The sequence below is a fragment of the Falco punctatus genome, assembly GCF_963210335.1.
Source record: "Falco punctatus genome assembly, chromosome: 1".
In the NCBI taxonomy this organism is placed as follows: Eukaryota; Metazoa; Chordata; class Aves; order Falconiformes; family Falconidae; genus Falco; species Falco punctatus.
In genome coordinates, this window is record NC_137580.1 from 69,207,841 (window position 1) to 69,228,334 (window position 20,494).

Here is a 20,494-nt window from a genome sequence, read left to right on the forward strand (position 1 = left end):
ACTGTGCAGCTGAAGCTTCAAACACCTGTAAATGCTGCCTTGGAGGTGGCTTCTTTTTTGCATGGTTCACCTCAGTGATTACTTGTGGGGTTATTTGCTGGGGTAAGTGGTTGTGTCATGGCAAAAGCCAGCATCCACCCTGGTTTTGCACTTGATTTGTGCGTGCAGGTGAGTGTTGCAGGATTACTTCTGCTGAGATGCTCTTTCCTTCTTTCCCATCAGTTATGTCATTTGGAAAACTTGTCAGAAGGGCGGTGGAGGATTGTTCTTACGCAAGTAACTAGCATCCTCATCGCGAGGCATGTTTCATCGAGCCAGTGTTAAAACTGGCTTTAGTTTTGTCCTTTAAGTTACAGGACAAGGCATACTGTGTAATACTGCAATTAAATCCTGGTGTATCCAGCTTTGAAATGTCAGACCTACATTTTAAAACAGTTTGTCACTTCACACAGAACTGAATCCTACTCTGTCAAAATGTAATTGTAAGAGAGTATGATCATATGTTTATTTATAAATGTTTGCATATATATAATGTAAAGTGTGTGTGTGCGTGTATAATCACATGCATACCTTATGCCGAAACTTGTATAGTAATGTAATTGGAAAGGCATTTTCACTCTTTAGTATGTAAACAGCAAATCCTGTTCTCATCAAAACGATATGGTAGGAGATTCCCCTTTAGGTAAGGTGTTAATGTGTCACTCGTTAGTGTGTGTGTTTTGTCATTTATGGGCAATTTGTACAGTAGTTGGGGGGAGTGGGCAGGGAGTCTGTAAGGTAGAACATTGTCCTGTGGGGGCAACAGTAAGTTCTGTTTGTGTTTAATACCTCTTGACTGCAGCAGTAAAATAGCTTTGAGTTTGGGTGTTACCTCTGAAACTTCAACCAAATACTGATACATTGGTTTGCTTTTTTTCTTGTTTTTTTTCTTTTTCTTCTTTTTAGGCACCCATGCATGTGAATGGAGATTCTGTTTCCCCAGAAGGTACCTTTTTCCCCAAATGCCATACAATTTCTCTAATCATTTGCTTTAAAAATCGACATAAAAATTGTCTTGTTAAAAAAGGTGGTTTTAATGCACATGAGAATGATATTTGTTATATCCTGTCAGACTTCTAATGCCTGTCCCCTGTTAAACAGAACATGAACAGAAATTCATGGGTGGTTTGTGGGAGATTACTTTTGAGTATGAGTTAAAGTATAGCCCACATAAAAAGATAAGACTAAACTTTTCTGTCACTGAAGAGGAACTGAGGAAGTGAGGAACTGAGGAGAGCAAGTGCATTATATTTATCCTTTTTAAAGCAGAAAGGTTCCTTTGCCTTAGTTTTTGTCATTCCTCACAGTAGCTAACTAATCATGTAAACAGCTCCTTTTCCTAGAATTGACCATATTTACTTTTCAGTTGTAAGTTCTAAGGACAAAACTCTCTTTTCACTGTTAGATGTTTTGTTAACTTGAAAAAACTTCATGTTTTTCTTCAAGAAATAAGAATGAATCGTACATGTTCGTTTTTGTTAAAACTTAAGATATTTCTACTGGCAGGAACTATAGGGAAGACATATGTGCTTTTTGAGATGGAGTGAGTTAATGGAAACACTAAGAGAAACTTAGTCACGAGTCAAGTTCCAGATTGTTTGCAAAGTAACATCTGGTGTAGTCCATGTCATGGGAAAGCAAGCTGCATTCCATTTGCCCTTATAGGGTATGCCAATAAATAGCATTTATTTACTGAAGCATTACATCTCAGACCTCTGACAGACAACTGAACATAATCTGTCTGATCTTTGATGTTTTCCAGGGATGGTCACATCAATGTTGTAACTTGTTGCAGGGTGGTTTCAGCCAAACTGTTAAAGTGAGCAGGTACTAGTCTGAGGCCATGCTTTGCACAGGCTGAGGACAGACCTCACCCAGAAGTACTGTTGTGGGAGAGGAGACAGCTGAGAGAGCAGGATGTTGTTTTTCAAGTGTTTGTGTACGGCCAGTTGTGTAGAACAAATGTCATTCTTTATGTGTATTTTATGTTTTAGTTGATTCCTGGCACTTTTTTCCCAAGTGATCGTCAAAGTGTTCTGAAGCTGCATCATCAAATCTTAAAGGCATCCCTTTTTTGAAGACAGGCAAAAGCACTAATTGTTGGGTTCCTGTTGAAACAACTCTTCAACTTGTGTAAGCCTTCTATCGTGTAAATAAACATTGATATTAAAAAATGAGTGTTTCCTTTCTATGTCTGTCTTTGTACAGTGTGGAGCACAGGGAAACTTGCTTGTTTGCAGTTCTGAGACTCAGAACTGCAGAATTGATCTTACCCACTCATGAAGTTTAGTATCAAATGAGGTAGGAGACAGGGTGTTTTCAACCTTGTTCTCTAGATATGGGAATAATCCAGTCATCAGGTGCATAGAAGACTGCGTAAATTTACATCTTAGGGCTTGTCTGGCCAGCCTGACTGTAATCCGTTTCAGGTGGACAATAAACTTTATGTAATAGGCCTAACAGTTTACCATGTTCTTTAATACACGACTGGGTGCCTTTCCCTGACTTGTATACACTTTTGTGCCCAGTTCTTTCTGCGTGCTTTGTAAAGTTATGAGCAGACCATACTTGCCTTAGGAAAACCCAACCAAATACAACTTCATTCCAAAGAGTAATTCAACTAGGAAGGGCTAGTGTCATAACAATTGAAGTAAGGATGCATGTGTGCTCTCTCTATCTACTACGTCCTGTTCTGATAACCTGTGTGTTTCGTCACACAGGAAGGACTTTCCTTACGGAAAGCTTCCATTTTTAGAGTTGTGTATGCCTAAAGGCTTTTGATAGCTTCTCATTCAGTGAATCAACATTAATAAAATGTATAGAACTGAGCTTTGTGTTTTCATGGTAAAAATATCTACCATTTTTTCTACTGCAGGTTTATATCTGGCCTGTCTGTACCCGTGGTGTTCATTAAAAACACCAAAAAAAGCTAGCTCTTAAGTAGAAAGAGATGAAATGATGATACAGACTGATAGCTTTATCCAGCTTGTTACTGAGAACAAAGGTGAGAGTTGTCTGCTTTGTATGATGACGGAAACAATGTGTTAATATTGCTGACGCATGATGGAAATGGAAGATATAAAGAACTGGAAAAGTTAGGCTGTGGCTTGCAATAGAGGACTAATTTTTCCTTGGTAAAGTTATTAATAAGAAAGCTTTTGCCTGTGGGAATGGTTCTTTGATTTTAGGAGTTGATTTTCCTGGTTTAGAGACCTTCTGCTAGGATATTCTCTAGTGTATAAGCACCAGTCACTTGGGAGATCTCCATTAGGGCCTCGACACTTGGGAGTAGATGGAGTTCTCCCATCTGCATAGAGTTTTATACATTGTTTAGGAGTGGTATGAGAAATGCAATATAAACCTCAGATATTGCGGACTACTTTTTTTTTTTTTTTAGTCAAGTGATATGTTACATCCGACGTACACTGAAAGTGCTGATTTACCATACTTTATTTGAGATTTTAGAATTCGAAGAACATGCAGCATTATACTTATAGATATAATGGCCTTTTTTTAAAATAAAGTATTTCCGTAGTGTCTTGTGTTCATGTGTAGCCTCTCAGATTTCTCTGGTTAGAGGTGAGCTGTAGCAGAGCACAGAACAGCTGCTGTATTTGCCCATGTGGTGGTACATCTAGGAGGCCTTACTGTTTTGTAAAGTGCTTAGGGGCAGCTGGACAATGAAGCAAACTGCGTAAAATCAAGTTATCTTCCCTATACAGTGGTCACTGCTGTCCTTATCTTTTTGAGGGACAGAATGAAAAGCTGTACACATACGAAAAACAAATATTGTTTACATGTGTATCTATGCTGAACATGCCAAGACTAGGTCAGAAGTTACTTTATTCTTGCTTCAAATAATTTTAGTAGTGTTTTTTTGATTTAAAACTGTATTGATGGCATGTGGTTAGGAATTAAGGAGGAGTAATAAATTTTGAGATCAGATTAGATGCTGTGCAAGACGACAACAAATAGTACTTGGGAAAGCTGAAAATTGACATTACGAGAAATGCCTAATATTATCCTAGATTTAAAAATGTTAAAATATTTATTACGTGTGGAGTATATAAACAGTTGACTGTCTTGTCTTCAGAGTATTTTCAGCACCTGTTTATGTATAGTTGCTAAAGTTTTTTCCCAAATGGGATAGAAAGATATACTGTTACCTATAGCCTTGCTGCTGAAATGTACTGAATGCTACTGATGTGGATTTCAGAAATGAAGTGTAATGAAATAGCTGAGGAGAGAATGTCTGCTAATAAGAGGATTAGGGAAATGGGACAGAGAAACTAGAATACATTTTTCAGATCTCCTAAGGAAAAACAAGTCTGTGCAATAAACATTTTTTATTTTATTTTGGCTCTTTTCACAGGCTAGGTCTTCTGTTTGTATTGTGTGCCTATATTGTTGTGTTTAAAATCGGTTTATTGTAGTGGGAGGCTTAGTGTAGCAGCGTCCACTTCTCAATAATTTTATGAAAATAATTTTCTTATATCTGATTCTAATAATTCCTGGAGAGATGTCTTGAAGAGAAATGATTTTTTTCTTTTTTTTCCCCAGGAAATAAGTCCATCTTAACTGTATTTTCTGTGCTGAATATATAATACACATGATGTATATCTTCGAAGGATAACTTTGCATCTTGATTTCCTCTTCTTGTCTGTTTTGGAGAGAAAGTAGAGGTTACTTCTTTTCCCACCTCACTATTGTGATGGTGAAGTTTCTTTTTACATGTGTAAATCATCAGCTCCTGCTTAAAATAGTACCGTTTACTGCCATGGAGTCCACGCTTCAGTCCCTCCAGTGAAAATGGGGTTTGAGTTCTACTTACAGGGAAATAACGTTCATTATTTTTTTTAAGTTTGGAAATCAAAGCATTGTGAAAATAGTATGCTGTTGTCACTGTTAGGATATTATTTTCATGCTGTTAGCAACAACGGGCATCCTCTGACCCCCCCCCCCCCAAAAGAATAAAAAGTAATTCTGAAGTGTGTTTGGGAGAACTGTTCATAGATGTTATGCAAGGAGGAGCACCTTACTGTAACTTGTGGTTGCCACTTAAATTGACGCTCAAGAGCTACAGCATGCAGCAGTCCTAAACTGATCAAAGTATTATTTCATGCTTCTCTGCTTTTACTGGGCTTGAATCTTTTTAATGGGTTGTAGTTCAGTTTTACTCCAGTCAAAAGACAAACCCAATATTAAGTCAGTAGGGCGCAAATTTTTTTTGTCTGTCCTTGCTGTAAAACTTAAGGTGATTTCCACGCCCCCCCCCCCCCCCCGGTTTGATAACCTGGGTTCCTACCCCTGAGGACAAGAGATCTGGGATTTGGGGAACAAAGAGGTGAGAAGTTAGCTAGAAGAGAACAGAAAGAACGGAAGACGCATCTAGGAGGTTCAAGCGAGTAAAAGTAATGAATAGAACATTAAAAAGGAGTGACCAAAATGTTTTAGAACAGTTTTGCCTGAATATTGCAGCAATGTGTAACAATGCAGATTTCATGCAACTGAAGAGGTCAGTAGTATGCATTCGTCAATGAAGAAGAACGTTTACCTACCATGCAGGAGTTGCAATTGCTTCCCCAGAAACAGTGCTTTAATCTTTGATCTCCTGAGTAGGGGAAAGCGATAGAAAGCAGAAATTGTATTCATTGTTGAATTGACTTTATGAGAGTCTTTGGGGTTGTGCAGAGGTGACCTGGGTGCTCAGCAATGTTGACTGACTGACCCACATGCAGTTTTTGATTCCTCACAGCAGGATGCTGGATGTATGCTGTGCTCTCTGCCTGAAACTACAGGTGGGGTCTAGAGGGTAGCCCAAAAAAGGCCAAGCTCACTGCTGTAGATTGTCACTTTGTGCTTATTTGTCAGCTTTGGCTCATTAATTCACTGCTAATTCTTGTGGCAGAAGCTTTTAAGTGTTCTGGAGCTATGGGCAGTATTCAGATAGTGCTGCATGTTTTCTCTCATTCTTGATCTGATAAATTGCAACTGAATCAGTCTTATCAGTGATTCAGTATGCTCAGTCAAAAGTAAGATTTTTGTTGATGATTTGGTCTACTGCAAGGGTCAAAAAAGGGTTTCCTATTGTAAGGGAAATTGCAGAAACCAGTAAGAATTCTGTGCATGAAGAATGTGTCTTATGTGCCAGCACAGTGCTGTCTGTTAGCTTTTTCCCTTAGGACATCCTCATAGAGTTTCTAGATTCCTCACAGATGTCACCAAGTTTAATATTAACATTTTTTGTTTATTATCTTTGGAAGAATAATACTTGCATTAGCCAGATATTACAGTACATATGCAAATTTGTGTTCGGTTGCACTCCTTGTGGTTTGCTTCTGTGTATGTGTTAATGCTTGCCTGGAAATTAAGGGGGTTTTCTTCAGATACAAAGATTTGGTTTTGTGTGCGGTGTTCAGTGCTAATCATGGAATCACAGAATGGTTTGAGTTGGAAGGGACCTTAAAGATCATCTGGTTCCAGCCCCCTTACCACGGGCAGGGACACCTTCCACTAGACCAGGTTGCTCAAAGCCTCATCCAACGTGGCGCTGAACACTGCCAGGGATGGGGCATCCACAGCTGCCCTGGGCCACCTGGCCAGTGTCACCATCCTCACAAAGTGGTCCTGTAAGCTTTTCTTTCAGGATGAAGAGAGTAAGTGTAGTCACTGAAATGGCTGCACTATGGAGCTGTTATTAGCTTTATGCTCGTTTATTGGTGCGTATATCAGGACATGGATATTGGAATGTTACAAAACTAGTTTGTCTGCTCTGTGTCTGACTGCTGTCTGCTCTGCAATTATACCAGCTACAGGCTGGGGGTTGGGAATGTGTCTTAAGTATTTTGTAATTCACATTTTAAATAAGCGAAGGAGTAAATATTTACTTGGTGCCAGAAGCCCTGGGCTGGAATACAAGGAATTAACTTTAAATTCTCTTTTTTCCATAGTGTACCTTGCGGGCTTGGGCAGACCACATAGTCTTTATGCTACCTGTGAAATGGGTAGAAAAGTTGGTTCTGTGAGTGGCCTGATTTTTACGAGAGACCTGACACTTCTCCAACACTGAGAGGGGAACTCCTTCCAGTGTCTAGGAAAACGTAGGATATATTCAGCTTTGCTTACAGTGAAAAGGAAGGTTAGCTGTACTGACAGGCTTTCTGAAGGATTTGACTGAATCTGCCCGAGGGTTATCTGATGACATAATTATCTTAAGACTGAAAAGACCGTAAATGGTGGTAAAAGTTCAAGGTGTGAATTGGCATCTTAGTCCTTGTGAGTTCTGCAGGAGACTAGACTTGATTCTTAAGCAGGTCTTCAAGTCCCTTAATGGCCTATGCGTGTTGCTTCTGGAGTGCGGAAAAGCCAATTTCAAAGTGTAACTCATGACCACCTGGGAGTTCTGAGCATTTTAACTCTAAATCATAGGAGGTCTGGGAACAAAGCTGGTTTAAGAGTCAAAGTGAAAATATCCTGCTAGTTCCTGCTATTTAGAAGACCTACTGTGTGGTAAAAAAATCAAGTCTAGCTGAGCAGCATTTGGCAGCCTGCTCTCCCTGGAGATCTGGGATGAGAGGGAAGGCACAGTCAGGTGAGGACAAAATTCCCCCGACAGAGCTGTTCACTGGCATTTACTTCTTGTCTCATTGTTGCCCTGCTTTAACTAGATTTTCTCATACGTGACAATTTGGGAATCAACAATTCAGGAATCCCTAGCCCTTTACTTAGGCAGTTTTCTGATTCAGGCAAACCACATAAACCTCTCTCTGCCCCTCTTTCTTTTTGTGCCTGTACACAGGGACATTACCTGTTTGTTACATAATGTGGTGGGTATTAGTTGCTTCAAAACTTCAAACATCAAGGAAGCCTTATTACTGGCAGATGTGTCTCTGACCCGATAGGTTGGCAGCGCGAAGCTGCAAATTTGAAGTCCTCTCAAAGTTTGTATAGTTTTATGTGTGTGTGAGGGAAATCCTGCAAGAGAAACGGAGTCAGGGTAATAGCAGGGCAGCTGAGCAAGGGTCACTGTGAAGTGCGCGTGAAAAGAAAGTTGTAGCTGCTTGTGCAGCTAGCTGAGAACAAGGGGACCCAAATGTGGAAAGGGAAATGGCATCTCCTATCCTAATACGGGAAGAGATTTGAGATTCATGTTTCTGTGGACCTAAGTGTCACCAGAACATCTTTGTTATCTACAAATCCTGTAAAAGTATTGCTCCCCAATTACAATCTGCTTTGTAAAAGTAGCTCTCTGATTCACTTAGCTCTCTATCTTGAGCTGGAATGGTTTGTAGGACCTCCAACTGAAATGCAAATCAGCCTTAGATGTCTCTCTTCAATTAACGCTTCTTGGAAGAAGTGACACAATTCTTGAAAATATCAGAATGATGTTTCTGTGACGTGCAAGCTCTTTGTTATATACGTAGTATAGCTGATCTGAATCATACCAATATGCTTATGGTCTGCCTGAAAGTGTAATGTATGCAAGTTGCACAGCCTGTGATATTTTTCACTGAATGTGTGATCTGGTGATCTCATGTAAAAACAAAAGTTGTATTTTTAGAGAAGAGAAAAAGGCGGAGAGGTGGGGGTGTGGTGCCGGGGGAAATGCCCTTTACCAGCAAGGGACCGAGAAAACTGTAGCAGTTAATGAACATAAGCACACTAGCTCCTAAAACTAAAGGATTTTTTTTCCTTTTAACTTAAAAGCCTAATTCCTTTCTAAATATAGGTTTATTAAAATAAGCTTAGCAAAATTTGTTGCTTTATGATGATTAGTTGCATAGTGAATAGAGGTAGCTGCCTAATTTCCAGTTCTCTTCTGTAATAACTGCTTTTTGCTTTCTTTGAATTTGAATGTTCAAATTGTAAAATCTTCTATTTAAAAACCCCTATTTAAAAATTCATTTTGAATTAATGTTGCAGTGAGGTCTTCTGACCCATCATTGATACAGAGTATCCATAAAAATGAAATGGTTGTTGTGTATAACAACCAGGAAGCTATTTTTTCTGATTTTAAAGATGTTCTTTTCCAGAATATGAATAATGAAAAAAACCTCATTTTGCAGCCATAACCATTTTCTGCATCTATTTAGAACTCATTGTAATCATGATCAGAGAGCATTGTAGTAGGTACATCAAAATATACATAGCGCCTCAAAGACCTAACACTCCAAGTAGAAAAAACAGTTAAAAGATGGGAAGAGAATTAAATGCTCTTCCTGTTCTGTGGTTGAGAGAACCTGAGGAGCAGTGAACATTAGTGGGTTTCTTGGGGGCAGTGGCTGATACATGGAGGAGATGAACTCTACAGAGGCTTACCCTGATCGTTCAGCCTCTATACTACTATCGTGGTGGTATTCTTTGACAAACGAGTTATATATTATATGGAGCGATAGTGGCTGCTTGTGACACAAAATGGTCATGTAAGCAGGACTACAGTTTAAGTGATAAATTTAGCATACCCTAAATAGTAAAAATGTAGGATACTGGGACCTTGGATCCATGATGTATCAAAGAACCATTTAGGTTGGAAAAGACCTTTGAGATCATAAAATCCGACCATCTACCCAGGACTGCCAAGTTCACCACTAAACCATTTCCCTAAGCACCACATTACATGTTTTTAAACACTTCCGAAGATGGTGATTCCACCACCTCCCTGGGCAGCCTGTTCCAATGCTTGATGACCCCCTTTCTGTGAAAAAAAATTTCCTAACATCCAATCTAAACCTCCCCTGGTGCAACTTGAGGCCATTTCCTCTTGTCCTGTTGCTTGTTATCTGGAAGAAGAGACTGACCCCACCTGTCTACAACTTCCTTTAGAACAATAAGATCTGTCCTGAGTCTCCTTTTCTCCAGGCTAAACCACCCCAGTTCCCTCAACCGCTCCTCATAAGTCTTGTTCTCCAGACCCTTCACCAGCTGCATCGCTCTTCTCTGGACATGCCCCAGCACCTCTACGTCCCTCTTGCAGTGAGGGGCCCAAAAGTGAACACAGGATTCAAGGTGCAGCCTCACCAGTGCCGAGTACAGGGGGACAATCACTTCCCCTATCCTGCTGGCCACCCTGTTTTGGATACAAGCCAGGATGCTATCAGCCTCCTTGGCCACCTGGGCACACTGCTGGCTCATGTTCAGCCGGCTGTTGACCAGCACCCCCAGGGCCTTTTCCCCCAGGCAGTTTCCAGCCGCTCTGCCCCAAGCCTGTAGCGCTGTGTGGGGTTGGTGTGACCCAAGTGCAGGACCCGGCACTTCTTGTTGAACCTCATACACTTGGCCTCGGCCCAGCCTGTGCAGATCCCTCTGCAGAGCCTTCCTGCCCTCAAGCAGATCAACACTCCTCCCAACTTGGTGTTGTCTGCAGACTTGCTGAGGGTGCACTCGATTCCCTCATCCAGGTCATTGATAAAGACATTAAACAGGACTGGCCCCAACACTGAGCCCTGGGGTACACCATTTGTGACCGGCCAACAGCTGGACCTAAGTCCGTTTACTTCAGGCTTGGTCATCCAGCCAGCTTTTAACCCAGCGTAGAGTACCCCTGTCCATGCCATGAGCAGCCAGTTTCTTCAGGAGAATGTTGTAGGAGACTGTGTCAAAGGCTTTTCTAGGGTCCAGGTAGACAACATCCACAGCCTTTCCCCTTGCCCCCTGGGCAGGTCATGTTGTCATAGAAGGGGATCAGGTTCATCAAGCAGGACCTGCCTTTCATAGCTGGGGGATCAGGCACAGCCAGCATGGGGTTGTCCTGCACATGTTATGTGATGGCACTCAGGCTGATGTGCTCCATAACCTTCCCCAGCACTGAGGCCAGGCTGACAGGCCTGTAGCTCCCTGGATCCTCCTTCCTGCCCTTGCTGTAGATGGGTGTCACACTGGCTAACCTCCAGTCTCCTGGGACCTCCCCAGTTAGCCAGGACTGTTGACAAATGATGGAGAGTGGCTTGGTGAGCTCCTCCACCAGCTCCCTCAGTACCCTCAGGTGGGTCCCACCCAGCCCCATAGACTTGTGCAGACTGAAGTGGAGCAGCAGGCCACTGACTGTTTCCTCCTGGGCTGTGGGGACTTCATTCTCCTCCTCATCCCTGTCCTCCAGCTCCGGGGGCTGGGTACCCAGAGGGTACTTGCTGGTCTCACTGTTAAAGACTGAGGCAAAAAAGGCATTAAGTACCTCAGCCTTTTCCTCATTCCTTGTGGCAATGTCCCCGCTGTCATCCAATAAGGGATGGAGATTATCCTTGGCCCTCCTTTTGTTTCTGATGTATTTGTAAAAATATCTTTTGTTATCTTTTACAGCAGTGGCCAGTATCTTAATATATTGCTGGTCTGTGTATCACGTGTCACTGAGGCCCAGAAAAGGAAGCCTTGTGTTCACAAAGGAGATGAAAGTAAACAAAGTGCAGCTTGCCTTGAGGAAGTACTTTTCTGTGGATTAAAACCTGTCTGTTGTGTCCTTTCACCAGCTGAATCCTATAGCCTCCATGAACAATAGCAACCAACATGTATTTCTCTGCCATGCAACCAAACTGTGAAGAGTTCCTGCTTTCCAGGAGTTCAGCAGGCATCTCTTACGTTGTTTTCACGAACCCTTTGAGCTGGCATTTGGAGATTACTGACCTACACAGCGTTACTGTAGAACACTTACAGTGGTGAAAGAGAACTGTAACCTCACACCTGGTGCCAGGGGTAGGAGGTTAAGATCTTTTATTACATGAGGAAACTTCTGCATCTAATGCAGACCTATGGATGTCTTATCTTTCTTCTTGCTTCCCATCTTGTCATGTTGGTGAAAGTGTAAACTAAAGGCAATTCCTTTGGCAGGGTGACTGAAAATATTTGTGTGATGGGACTGTAGCCCTAGAAAGTAGAAAGCTGAACTATTCATACAGGCCCAATAATTAACTATATTTGTTAGTAGTTTTCCATTAATGAGACATTCTGGTGTAGGAGTCTGTGTATTTGGCTTTTTATTCAAGCCGATGATGTTTGTTTCAGTAAAAGTGTGGTGTTTCAACCATATGCTCAAATATTAACACGCTTAATGCCAGCAGCAGAATATTTACATTAAAGGACATGGAGCCAAGTTAAACTCAATTGCAACTTTATTAGCTGGATTACAGTATTATCAGCAAAACCCAGCTGTGATAATCAATTGAGTGATCTCTTGCCTTTTCCCCTCTTTAATTTTCTAAAACAGGCTGAGACAGATCTGCCCTTGTTGGAAGTTGTGCTTTAATTACTGTCTTAAGCCCTAGTGCAGCCGGGTAGAGGGGGTTCCAGGGGGTATTCCACTTGGGCCTGAGACCCTTGGGAGGGAGGGAGGGAGGGATGGGAAGGTAAGCATATCCAAGGTTTTATTCCATGCTCCCTCCCTCTTGTCATGGCATTAGAAGATGTTATGTGCTTGCCGTCAACAATGCACAATTTAGCGCTGTTAAATTAAGCAGTAGTTCTGGAAGAGAGATTTTGCAGGTGAGACTGAGGCGGTTGAGTAGGTTGTCCCCAGAAGGCTGTGGATGTGCAGGAACTAACTGTAGCAAATGCCTCATGAGGTTTCCACCTCTCAGATCAAGCTTGCAAAGATTTACAGTTTTGATTGTATAACTGAACCAAGGGCATTTTGATAGAAATGGCTAACGGAGAGATAATGAGACTAAACAAGTCAGCAGATTTGAGGAAGTGGTAACTGAGCAAGGCATGGCGTGAACGGTTGGTGATGGACATCTCTTCTGCTCTGTTGTAGCCAGGGGAAATGGTCTGTTCACAGATGGTGTGAGAACTAGGACTGCAACACAGGAATAAAATCTGTTGCTTTGTTTTAAATGATAATGAACAGGTTGTTGCCTAGTGGAGTCTCAGCTAGTGGCAGGATGGTGTGACCTGGAAGCTCAGAATTTGAATAAGCATTCAGCCTTCAAAAAAAACCCCAAAACAAACAACAAACCCCTAACAACAGCCTCACACCCTGGCTGTTCATCATGCCAGTTTGGAAAGAGGATGAGAAAAGTCTTTCTTTTTACAGTTCCCCTTTCCATCTGAAAAAGAGAACCATCTGAGGAGCACAGAAAGGAGAAGTTCAACGACACTTTTATGGTTTGCTTGTTGGACTAAAACTAGGCAATTTTTTCTTCCCCTCCCCCCTCCTTCTTTCTTTTTTCCCCTTCCAAAGTTGTTAATTCTAGTTAGGCCCATTCCAGATGATCTTGGAGAGGGCTGACAGGGAGTTAGCATCACAGTATGATCCAGTCACAAGTCAGTTCGGCAGAAGATGGACCTTTGATATCCCATGTGTAGTTTGTATGCAGTATGGCTGCCCTCAGAGGAGTTCTGCCTTTTTGTTGAGGCAAGAAAGCAGCAGAAGGGGCACGCAGTGGGGAATGAAAAGCTGAAGAACTTGGATCTGCCACATGGGATTAGGCAGCAATAGCGCTGTAGACATTTTTCTCCTTGCTGAGCTGATGTTTCTGAGGCTGGGGATGGTGGGTGTTCAGGCAAGGTGAGGGCTTGTGCGCTCATTTTTGGAGAGCACAGATTTGTAGGAGAGTGTTGGAACTGCATTGTTGGGGTGCTCGAGGTGAGAGGAGGCGATACTATGCAGGTAATATATGTGAAAAAGAGAGAGATTAGGATTCTAAGAGGACTGTGGAGATGGAAGAAAGAAGTGGGTTTTTTTCCAGAGATCTTTTTTTCCAACCTTGTGTGTTGTTTAGAGTTTTGCTCTAACTTTGTACTTGTGAGCAGGAACAAATGAAAGGGACTCTTCTTTCCCCTTGTTCTCAGTGCCCATCAGCTTTTCTCTATCACTTGGCAAAACCCTGTGACACACACTTTGACCATAGCAGCTTGTTTCTCATTCTGAGAATATGGTTGGACTGTGGTGATGCTCAGAAAGGGGTTATACAGATGGTATACAGATGGTAGCCTCAACTTCCCCAGTTATCTTGGGTCCCAACCACTTCTGAAAGGAAGATGAGCTTAGGGGGAACAGTTGATTCATTCACTTCTTTAAGCCATCAAGTTCTCAAGCCATCTTACGTTATTTTCCCAGTTACAATGTCTTCTCAAGAAAAGATCCTGTATGATGCAGGCACTGATCCAAGAAGGAAAACAGTAGCTGGAAATGCCAGGAGGAACAGAAGGAACTTCCATGTTTGCAGAAACAATTGGTCATGCATCTACTATGGTTTTCCAAAACTTTTTTGGTTTGGTTTTTCCCCCCCTGTATTCAGTGTCCTTGTTCAATTCCTTGTAGCAAGTTAGAACAGACAGTGGGTTTTTTCATTAAGGTGATCACATGTGGAGGCTGGTTGGAAATAGTTCAGTGGTGCAGGCAAATGAAAAGAATCTCAAACCTCAAGAAAATAATGTCTGGGGGGAGGGAGCTGCATGAAGATTAAGTTAAAATGAAACCATTATCCAAAACAAACAGTGGTCTTAAGTGTGAGTTAATCATTCCTCTTGAAGTAGTTGGAAAATTGTCTCTTGCATTCCAGATCCCAAATTTAAAGTGCGGTCATGCTTTGTGAAACTGAAGACATTATTACAGATGTTGATTTGTAATGTGATTTAGTGGTTATGGCAAGTGGCAGATTTACAGCATCAGGACTTTCAAGTTTTATGGCAGACTGAGTCATTGAGTGACCTTTCGGTGACTCTTGGTTAAACACCTACATACGGAGCTTGATCCTGAGCAGTGGGGAATGGCTGCGGATTCCCTGGGCTCCCCTTGAGCTTGGCCAAGACCGGCACGGGCGGAGGGGCAGCAGACTGCCCTGTAATGGCCAGCACCCCGCACATCGGCCTGCCATCAGCAGGGGTAGCTCAGCCGCTGCCTTCTCTGGCAGCCCTCTTCCTTCCCTTTCCTCACCCTTCCTTGCCTGGCAGGAGGGGCCAAGAGAGTAACCACAGAGCTTCTCCCCATGGCTGCCTGCGCTGGGACAGGGGACGGAAAGGGGAAGTGGTGCGGGGCGTCAGCTCAGGGGGCTGCTCTCCTGGAAGCATGGCTGCTTCCTATGGAGGTGTGCATGGAGTGGGAGTTACCTTGTTGCTTTTTCTCCCACCCCTGGTGCAATACTTCTGGTTGAATGTCCCGAAGTTTGCTTTCTTGATATCAAAACGAGTTTGTGGCAAATGTTTCAATACCCTGAGCAGAAAAACGCCGTTTGAATCTCTAGGAGACTTCCAGGAGGTGAGGGAAGAGAGAAGGTAAGATGAGGAGAAATGACAACTTCATCCAAATTGGCTTCCAAGTTAATGCCGCATGGCAGTCAGATGACTGAGCACAGCTGCATGGCTGTGTGGTCACGTTATCCACATCCTCACTAACCAGTGTTTTGGTTACTTCAGGAGAACAAGTCGGGGAAGGGGAAGGCAGAGAGGCTGCTGGGACCCGCGGTCCTGTGGCACAGGGGAGCCTCTGGTGCGGTGCTTTGCACTGGGACACGTGAAAACAATGAACGGTGAAATACTTCTGTTCACGGAGCCTGATTCTGTGAAACCCCAGGCTTAGAGGGCAAAGCAGCACAAAGAATTCCTGCGCAGATGAGTATATCCTTAAAGGTTGCTAGTTTCCACCTTCAGCATTGACTTTTCTGACACAAAGAGATGCGGTGGCAGCTCTGGGGCTGCTGACAGGCACAGGAAGAAGTACTCAGCGGCACGGGCAGTATTTACTGTCCCCATTTCCTCCAGAGAAACAACTGTGGGTGGGTCTGGCTGTAGCGCCTGTCTCTTCCAACTAGCTTTGCACATCATGCGCGGTGTGCATACCACAGTTTGGGGAGTCCTGACCTCAGTGAAGGGAAGCCAGGGAGTTGCTGCTCTCAGCCTGTTTGAAACTACAGCACCGTAAGCGAATGGTGCTTCTACAAAGAGGTGTTAGCCGTGAGGTGCAGCAAGCCAGGGGCAGTGGTACTTGGCTGGTTGTTAGCAGAGCAGCTGAATCAGGCCCACTGTTTGCATTCTCTAAACTGAGTCCAGCACTAAATGTAAAAGTCAGGTAGAGGAGGGAAAAGCAGACAGGGAGGAAGCTAATCTAGTTCTGTTGCTGTAATCCTTTGGCTTCATGGATACATCAGAAAAGGATGGGAGAGGCACGTGTGGCTGCATGCGGTCATGGAGCAGCTCCTGGAGAAAGCGTGTGGGTCTGAAAGCTGTGGAGGTGTTGAGACACCAGCTTCGCCTCCTGTAATTACAAGGGGAGAGGAAAGTGGAATGAGGGGTCGGACCCTGGCTAAAGGCGAATCGGTCTTCTACAAGGCTGAGAGTGTCCTATCGGGATGATGAGACTGGGTCAGCAGCGTGGCAGGACACTGCCCTACCGTGTCAGGGGTGGCCATGGCCACTGCCGTGGAATGGCAGAAGTGAGAGGCTCTTCACTACTGGCTACGTAATACTTCCCTGCCATTCTGGAAGTGCTCCAAGCCTTCAGTACTTTATGCTGAATATATGTAAAACAGCCTTGGTTATTTCATGAGGCTGCTATGACATGCCTACTCTGCTATTTTTCGTGAAAGACTGCTATGTTTTGGTAAAAGAGGAGTGGGATTATATGAATTTGAGCGATCTCAAACAAGTTGGATGCTATGCAGTTTTTTACTTCTTTCTTGAAAAAAAAAAAAAATAAAACAACCACAAAGCCCCCTGAAAACAAAGGTTATTTTTTCACTGGGGAATTTTGAAATGTTCAAAACTAAGCAGCTGTTTTTTCAGCTGTTGCAGGTATTAAAGAACAGCAAGAAAATCCTCAGCTATGACCTGTCACAGGAAATAACCCTTTCTTGATTGTGGTGAACAGCTGGGTTCATTGCTTCTCCTGCAGTGGTAATCCTCAGCTTCTCAACTTGTTACCTGCACGATGGCTCATCAAAATTTTAACCTAATGGTATATATAAAAAAAAGAAATAATGAAATTGCAGATGTTTAAGCGCACCCTTAGGATTCATAAATTATAGGAGATACAGTGAATTGCTGTTAGGAATGAATTAGGTGTTTGGAAGTGACCTACTTTGAAGATATTTTTAATTTTTTAAAAATGCTAAATGCTTTTGACCTTTTTACCCATTGCAGTGCAAGTGACCACCTAATAACACCACTTCAGTTTTGTTGCTTTTTTGTGATAATAAATAACATTTATTTTTCAATGATGATACTTGAATTATGCAAATTAAATTCTCACTAATAGCTTTTTTCAGACCCCATAAATCTGCAATGTAATTTGTCCTTTAGTAAATAGGTCAGGGGAAATGCAGCAATGACAAGGGTGGGCAGATGCATTTTGGATCCTCTGTTTAACTACACATATGCTCTGTAGTCACTTAAAAAAACCCAGCACCAAAAAGCCCAAAAACCTGATGGCCTGTGTAAATGTTAAGAAATGGAAACAATTATTGGAATTGTTGTGGTTTGTGTTCATGTTATTGTCAATAAAGGGGCTGTTGCCAATTTATTTCACTTAACAAATATCAGTAGAACCAATCATGAAAAACCTTGCTCTGAGAATATCCTGCAGGCTTCCTTTACTTGGAGATCAACATGTTTATTTCTGGCTTGAATCTTCTCATTGTTTAGATTAAAATCTGCTTTGCATGGTCAACATAGTTGAAAGCGAGCAGATTGCCTTCTGACTCCTACATTATCAACACAAGAATAATTGCCATCACAAGTAAAAAGCAGGAAATAACATGCATTACTTGAAAAAGAACACACAACTTTCACGTTCACAGATTTTTAAGGTTAATACTTTCCCTTCTCTTTCTCCTGCTTTCAAATCAAAACAGAACCCTGCCCCTGAAAAACACCAAAAACTGGGGAACAAGCGAACTACCCCAAAAGCTGACAAGCAGGCAGCTGTGGTCTGTGATTGCTAGGAGAAATAAAAATGAACTTTTGCTGTGTCATTTCTAGAATCATGTTTGAGATCAGTACTGTGACTGAATTGTTGCTGCATTACAGAAATAAAAGCACAGGGACATACTGAGGCAGAGTTGCCAGACCCAGACCCCAGTGCACTGCAGATCTGTTGAAGTTCAGTATGCAGCAATACAAAGTGATTTCTGCATGATGTCTATACCCCGACATGTACACCAGCCAAGGCCGTTTCAGCTGGCTGGTTGCATGGGATGGGAGTCTAGAAGATAATATGAGAAGTGAAGACAGCAAAGTCCTGAGGAGGGGACCTGGAAGGAGAGTAGTGCTTTGCACCGTCCTGTACACATTGAGGGTAGTGTGGTAACCCTAGCCAAAAAAGGTGAACAGAGAAGATGGAGTGTTCTGCATGCCATGCTTGTCCCTTCCCTTTACCATCATTTTGACATCGTAAGTTTTTATAAAGAAAATCGGGGTGTAAGAGAGTGAGATACCTTAAAGAATCAGTAGGTGAATACCATTCTTTGAAGATAAACGCAGTCTGCCTCAGATGACTTGTTGATTATCCATCCAACAGCAATTTCATCTTGTGCTCTGTTGGTTCAGTGGTTTGACACACTGTGTTGGCATTGTTATTTAGGGTATTTTATGCAAACCAGCGTGAGCGGTTTATCCTGTTTAGAGTGCAAGCTAGTCCTCCCATTCCCACAACTGAATCTATTTCATTACAGTGAATGCTTTCTTTGTCTCTGAACTCTTACCTACGATCATAAACAAACAGCTATGACCTCTGTCTTTGACATGAGGTTGTCACACTCTTAATACAAGACAGGATACTACCTTGCCTTGCATTTGATAGCTGTTCCCCATTATCTTTGGAAATTAAATCTTTTTTTTTAGAAAAGGATGGTGCAATCTGAGGAATCTTCACTGTGTCAGTGTTTCTCAGCTACAGTCCTTTATTCTGGTCAGCCATAAAACATGGACCATTATCCTGGGGAGGACAGAAAGTAAAACACTCAAACTGTACCATGTGTGTGCTCTCACATGTGTTAGCAAATCAACAAAGTGGGAGGAAACAGGCAAATAAAAATAGCACATATACAGAATTTTAGCCTCCTTTTTTGTTGGGAAAATCTAATAAGTAACAGGGCAACAAGCGTGGCCTTGGATATTGTTTGTTTAATTTCCTGAAGGGGCAGATAGTCCTTCGACTTATTCTTTTCTTGGCTGTCGGGAAGCATTGTGCTTGGGCTCTGTTCTGGTGGGCCTGATTATCGTAGACAAGAGATGCCGTCTCTGCCGCCTCTGATCCGGAGCGTTGGTGCCGCCAGCACTGGTCTGCAGGAAGAAGGAACACACCTCCCATCGCAGCCTGCTTGTGATCATCTAAACTTGAGAACGATCTGATCCTAGTTTTTCCCACTTAAGCCCTCAGACACAGGCAGTCCTGCTGTGGTCCTTCTCAGAAATACCTCCCTTTTCTTCAGGGCTAAGCGGGGTGGCACGTCGGTCCTGCCCGAGCCACAGGCAGGCTGCTCTCCCCGCAGTGCTCAGGGCGGGCAGCTTCCAGCGCAGTCTTTTTACGTGACGGCTCAGAGGTTACAGTGTTCGGGTCTCCAATTCCTGAGGAAATTCAGCCCTTGTGAAACTGAACAGATGGAGCTGAGCCCCAGAGAGTAGACAGGGAACTAATGTTTGATTCCCACATCCTGAGTGAGTGCTCTAACCGCTAAGGAAGGGCTAGGACACTGCTGCTTCCTCTGGCCACGCCGCCTAGTAAAGATGTTGCCCTTCCTCATGAAAGCAAAGTGATACAGGCAGGGCAGAGCAAAACATGCTGAAGTGCAAATGAAAAGAAGGGCATCCTGTTGCCCTGCATGAAGAGCCTGAGCCCCTAGAAGTGGTTTTAAGGAGCTTCTCTCTCCTTGGTGCTCCCTGGGGCTGGTTGAAGCAGCTTACCATGCAGTGAGCTGTTTCATGTGGATCATGCTCTGAAGCATCAAGCCCTTTCCTGCACATTGCACAGGGAGCCTGTTTGCTGAAATCACAACTGTTGCCTTTGTTGCAAAATCTAGAGACTAAAAGAGTGAAGTGCTTTTGTGTAGCGCTGCTGTGCCAAAACCCCAAGTCCACAAATAGATTAATAGTTTGTTCCTTAGGGGGCATTAACACCACAATACTCTTGAAGTACGTGCTTCTACAGAGAAAAAGTAGCATTTGGTACTACTTTTCTTCCCAAACCTTCCTCCCAGCAGTCTGCGTATTAAATATACATTATTAACACACACCCCCGCCCAATAACTACAGAATTATGACAGTTGAAGCAGAATTAGAGGAGCTAACATAAAGGCGGACCCTGTGTCCCACCTGCACTGCAGGCTGCTGTCAGGGCACCTGTCAGTCATGATTTGCGTCTGTACGAGGGTTTCTTTCCTGGAAAAAAAGCAAAACAAAAAGCAGGCTTCCTTCCAGCCTGCTAGCGTGATAAAGCTTATCAGTCATAGTGACAGCAAAGGCACAGCGAGGGGAGCTTATAACCCTTGCATCACTTTGCTCTTAGAAGCATAGATGACACAGCGCTGACAAT

At 42.9% G+C, this 20,494-nt stretch overlaps 1 protein-coding gene and 1 long non-coding RNA gene across 4 annotated transcripts in view; both read left to right on the forward strand.

Moving 5' to 3' along the window:
* PPA2 (inorganic pyrophosphatase 2) overlaps window positions 1-2,216 on the forward strand; it is a 37,828-nt gene extending 35,612 nt beyond the window's left edge. For all 3 annotated transcript variants that reach the window (XM_080374054.1, XM_080374055.1, XM_080374056.1), the window contains 2 exons: window positions 946-985; window positions 2,034-2,216. In XM_080374054.1, the coding sequence (XP_080230180.1) occupies window positions 946-985; window positions 2,034-2,062 (69 nt within the window). In that variant the 3' untranslated portion in view covers window positions 2,063-2,216. The remainder of the gene's footprint in view (window positions 1-945; window positions 986-2,033) is intronic.
* An 8,573-nt stretch (window positions 2,217-10,789) lies between these two features.
* Window positions 10,790-17,974, forward strand: LOC308060737. Its single transcript, XR_013926873.1, has 2 exons — window positions 10,790-15,243; window positions 15,385-17,974. It is a non-coding gene; the product is annotated as an uncharacterized lncRNA (long non-coding RNA).
* Window positions 17,975-20,494: the final 2,520 nt, after the last annotated feature.